We start from the raw sequence: 5,389 nt of genomic DNA on the forward strand, positions 1-5,389 counted from the left end.
TGATCCCTTGATCATTATGTAGTGTCCTTCCTTGTCTCTTGTAACAGTCTTTATTTTAAAGTCTATATTACCTGCTATGAGTATTGCTACTCCAGCTTTCTTTTGATTTCCATTTGCATGGAATATCTTTTTCCATCCCCTCACTTTCAGTCTGTATGTGTCCCTAGTTCTGTAGTGTGTCTCTTATAGGCAGCATATATATGGGTGTTGTTTTTGTATCTGTTCAGCCAGTCTGTGTCTTTTGGTTGGAGCATTTAATCTATTCACATTAAAGTACTTAGCAATATGTATGTTCCTATTACCATTTTCTTAATTATTTTGGGTTTGTTTGGTAGGTCCTTTTCTTCTCTTGTGTTTCCCACTTAGAGAAGTTCCCTTAGCATTTGTTGTATAGCTTTCGCATGTCTGTAAAGCTTTTGATTTCTCTGTCAAATCTGAATGAGATCCTTGCTGGGTAGAGTAATCTTGGTTGTAGGTTATTCCCTTTCATCACTTTAAATATGTCGTGCCACTCCCTTCTGGCTTGTAGAGTTGCTGCTGAGAAATCAGCCGTTAACCTTACAGGAGTTCCCTTGTATGTTATTTGTCCTTTTTCCCTTGTTGCTTTTAATAATGCAATATATATGTTCCTATTACCATTTTCTTAATTATTTTGGGTTTGTTTTGTAGGTCCTTTTCTTCTCTTGTGTTTCCCACTTAGAGAAGTTCCCTTAGCATTTGTTGTAGAGCTGGTTTGGTGGTGCTGAATTCTCTTAGCTTTCGCTTGTCTGTAAAGCTTTTGATTTCTCTGTCAAATCTGAATGAGATCCTTGCTGGGTAGAGTAATCTTGGTTGTAGGTTATTCCCTTTCATCACTTTAAATATGTCGTGCCACTCCCTTCTGGCTTGTAGAGTTGCTGCTGAGAAATCAGCCGTTAACCTTACAGGAGTTCCCTTGTATGTTATTTGTCCTTTTTCCCTTGTTGCTTTTAATAATTTTTCTTTGTCCTTAATTTTTGTAAATTTGATTACTGTGTGTCTCAGCGTGTTTCTCCTTGGGTTTATTCTGCCTGGGACTCTCTATGCTTCCTGGACTTGGGTGGCTATTTCCTTTCCCATGTTAGGGAAGTTTTTGACTATAATCTCTTCAGATATTTTCTTGGGTCCTTTCTCTCTCTCTTTTCCTCCTGGGACCCCTTTAATGTGAATGTTGGTGCATTTAATGTTGTCTTAGAGGTTTCTGGCTGTCTTCATTTGTCTTTTCTTTAATCTGTTCCTCAGTAGTGATTCCACCATTCTGTCTTCCAGGTCACTTATCCATTCTTCTGCCTTGGTTATTCTGCTATTGATTCGTTCTAGTATATTTTTCATTTCAGTTATTGTATTGTTCATCTCTGTTTGTTTGTTCTTTAATTCTTCTAGGTCTTTGTTAAATATTTCTTGCATCTTCTCGATCTTTGCCTCCATTCTTTTTCTGAGGTCCTGGATCATCTTCACTATCATTCTGAATTCTTTTTCTAGAAGGTTGCCTATCTCCACCCATTTAGTTGTTTTTCTGGGCTTTTATCTTGTTCCTTCTTCTGGTACAGAGTCCTCGGTCTTTTCATTTTGTCATTCTTTCTGTGAATGTGGTTTTCATCCCAAAGACTGCAGGATTATAGTTCTTCTTGCTTCTGCTGTCTGCCCTGTGGTGGATCCACTCTATGTCTTTTGATTGGAGCATTTAGTCCGTTTACTTTAAAGTGATTATGGATAGGTGTGTACTTATTGCCATTTTGTTAATTGCTTTCTGTTTGTTTTTATAGCTTTTTTTGTCCTTTACTCTTCTTTTGCTGTTTTGTGATTTTATGACTATCTTTAGTGTTATGTCTGGATTACTTTCTCTTTTGTATGTATCTATTATAGATTTTTAGTTTGTGGTTACCATGAGGTTTATACATAGCAATCTCTCTATATACATGATTACCTTAAGTTCTAACAGCCCTGCATTTTTAGTCTTCCCCCTTGTGTTTAATTTTTTGACCTTTATTTATTTATTTTTGGCTGCATTGGGTCTTCATTGCAGTGCACAGGCTTCTCATTGCAGTGGCTTCTTTTGTTTCAGAGCACAGGCTCCAGGCACGCGGGCTTCAGTAGTTGTCACTCGCAGGCTCTAGAGCACAGGCTCAGTAGTTGTGGTGCACAGGCTTAGTTGCTCTGCAGCATGTGGGATCTTCCAGTACCAGGGCACGAACCCGTGTCCCCTGCATTGGCAGGTGGATTCTTAACCAGTGCACCCCCAGGGAAGTCCTTTAATATTTTTTGTATCATATTTTACATATGTTGTTTTCTGTATTCTTTAACTACTTATTGTGGATATAGATAAATTTACTACTTTTGTCTTTTAACTTTCCTACTAGGTTTGTAAGTGGTTGATCTACTACCTTTACTTTATCTTTGACTTTACCAGTGAAACTTTTCCTTTCTGGTTTTTATATTTCTAGTTGTGGTCTTTTCCAGTTAGAGAAGAACATCATGAAAAGGTGATGTTCTGACAGATACTTTTCCTGAGTCTATTGAGGTGATCATATGGTTTTTGTTCTTTGTTAGTAAGGTATATGATACCAATACTTTGTTTCTTTGAACCAAACATTTTATTCCTGGGATAAATCCCTCTTGGTGATGGTGTTTAATACTTTTTATATTTCTCTAGATTTGGATTGTGGATATTTTGTTGAGAAATTTTTTTGTCTATATTTATATGGAATACTGCTCTGTAGATTTCTTTACATGTGATGTCTTTTTCTTGTTTTGGTATCAGGGTAATACAGGCCTCATAGAAGGGCTTGGGAAATGTCTCTCCACAATTCAATTTTGTATATGGATCACCAATTACTCATGCTATTGAGCCTCTTTTCATATGGTTATTGGCCATTTGTATATCTTCTTTGGAGAATTGTCTATTCACATTTATTGCCCTATTATTTAACTGTATTATTTGTCTTTTATATTCTTATCTTTTGTTTTTTTTATTGTTGTTATATGAGTCCTTAAAATATATTTCTGATACAAGCCTCTCATCAGGTGTGTGATTAGCAAACCCAGTTGCAACCCTAGTTGAAGTAACCTTGCCTTCTTTGTAGCTGATGTGGGGATATTTTTTTCCTTCAGATTTTGAGACCATATTTTTTGTTTTAAAAAATCTCTAATTTTTAATTTTGTCATTGTCTCTCTCTTTATATCATCAGCACAGTGTGGTCCCATATTTATTTTTTTAAAAATTTTTATTTATTTTTGGCTGTGTTGGGTCTTCGTTGTTGCAGGTGGGCTTTCTCTAGTCGTGGTGAGCAGGGGCTACTCTTTTTTGAGGTGTGTGGACTTCTTATTGCAGTGGCTTCTTGTTGCAGAGCACGGGCTCTAGGTGCACAGGCTTTAGTAGTTGTAGCACGTGGACTCAGCAGTTGCGGCACATGGGCCCTGGAGCACTCAGGCTTCAGTAGCTGAGGCACGTGGGCTCAGTAGTTGTGGCACACAGGTCCAGTAGTTGTGATGCATGGGCTTAGTTGCTTCGCGGCATGTGGGATTTTCTGGGACCAGGGCTCAAACCCATGTGCCCTGCATTGGCAGTTAGATTCTTAACCACTGTGCCACCTGGCAAGTCCCCAATATTTCTCTAAAAATAATAACTAGGTTCTTTTTTCTCCCTGTTAAAGTCAACTTGACTCCATTACCATCAGATCTTTCAACAGCTCTTGTTTGTGGGGCCTCTTCCTTGAATTCCGAGCACTCTGTTATTTATTTGAGAGGCCCTGCTGGCTTGACAGATTCCTGAGGAACCAGGCCTTTTCTTACCCAGTGGATGTGCCAGGCCCTGGGCCCTGGACTGCCTGTATACCCCTAGTGTCCATCTCATCCTGGCAGGGGGTCGTATCTCTTCCTTTGTCAGATATGAGGGGGCTAGACCAGACTCCCTGCTGCTGTTGCCTTCAAGTTAAGCGTTATTCAGATCCAGCAGCACTGACGTTCTGTTTCCGGTTCTTGGAGGTGACAAGGCAGTAATAACTTTTGACCAAGCCAGGTATCCATTTCCATGTTATCTGAATGATGATTTCATTTTTCAGTCTTTACCATACCTTAGGATATACTCTTTCAGTAAAAACAATTCTTTCTAATTATGTGTGTGTGAGTATTTATCAGGTATTGCTGTTACACTTTGCTTCAGTTTCCAGCACTTACCATCACTGAGTAAAATGCATTTGATTGGCTTGTGTGTGTTCATTTCCCACAAGAGTGTAAGCTCAGGAGTTCTAGGAATTGAGTCCAGTTCCCGACTGTCAGCCTCCCCATCCTCCCACACACGGGGATGAAGAGGGAGCCTTGCTGACATAGAACCTGTGGCTGTTTCAGGACTCAGTGGTCTTTGAGGACGTGGCTGTGAACTTCACCGTGGAGGAGTGGGCTTTGCTGGACCCGGCTCAGAGGAAGCTCTACAGAGACGTGATGCTGGAGACCTTCAGGAACCTGGCCTCCGTGGGTGAGGATGGCTTCCTTCCTGCACTTAGTCTTTAGGGAACAAATATTTCTTACAATTGTCCTTTCTTATTAGGGACAAGGATGGGAACATGTTGGAAAAAAAGACAGACACAGTCCAACCTTTCATGAAACCTACCTAGGGTCAGGTAGCTTTTCCATGAAAACAAAGTTTACTGTATTGATTGACTTTTTGTCACTCTTGATTAGAATCCTGAGGGTCCCGAATTTTATAAATGTGAGCATAGTCTGCAGTGTCACCTAGGGCAGTGGGAGCAGCGTTATGGTTTTCACCCTGTAAAAGTTACACTATGATTAGTATACATTTTATGTGATAATTTTGCTGCAGTTAAACCCACACTTATCCATTGTCAGTGACTTGAAGACCAGAGAATTGGCCCATCTCATGGATGGCTTGTTGTCCTTCATCCTCTCCATGAGGAGCTTTTCTCCGTGAGCAAGACAGCAGCCACGTACCATCTGATCTCCCAGTGGCAGCTGGGTCAGTGGAGATAGGTTTCGTCTAGGGCCTCTGTGCCTGCAATCACCAGGAAGGCACACCTCTCGGGAGGAGAAGGTTCTGGATCAGGGAGCGATATTTGGACATACCTGTTAGAAGCATGACTCTTTGAGAAGATGATGTTTGTCATTAACCTGGCTTCCCTCTTGGAGTTTTCATCCATCCTTGCCCACTTGGGAAGTCTTTCTGTAGCTCCTCTTACAAAGGGAGCATTTGGGAATGTGCATCTCACCCAGTTCCATCCTACTTTACTTTTCTGAAAATATTGATCTCAACATCAGTCTCCATTCTTTTTGAAGTATCTCTTATTGAACAAGCTGCCACTTTGACTCATTTTTCGTACGATGACCAAAGTTCCAAATAGCCAGGGTCCTCAGAGTT

At 40.3% G+C, this 5,389-nt stretch overlaps 1 protein-coding gene across 1 annotated transcript in view; it reads left to right on the top strand.

The window, feature by feature from the left end:
* The first annotated feature begins 4,208 nt into the window (after positions 1–4,208).
* Positions 4,209–5,389, top strand: part of ZBTB7A (zinc finger and BTB domain containing 7A) — an 8,022-nt gene continuing 6,841 nt past the window's right edge. The window contains exons 1-2 of the mRNA XM_055091426.1: positions 4,209–4,250; positions 4,366–4,492. Coding sequence (XP_054947401.1) covers positions 4,209–4,250; positions 4,366–4,492 — 169 coding nt within the window. The remainder of the gene's footprint in view (positions 4,251–4,365; positions 4,493–5,389) is intronic.

This window comes from Physeter macrocephalus, chromosome 2 (genome assembly GCF_002837175.3).
Source record: "Physeter macrocephalus isolate SW-GA chromosome 2, ASM283717v5, whole genome shotgun sequence".
NCBI lineage: Eukaryota > Metazoa > Chordata > Mammalia > Artiodactyla > Physeteridae > Physeter > Physeter macrocephalus.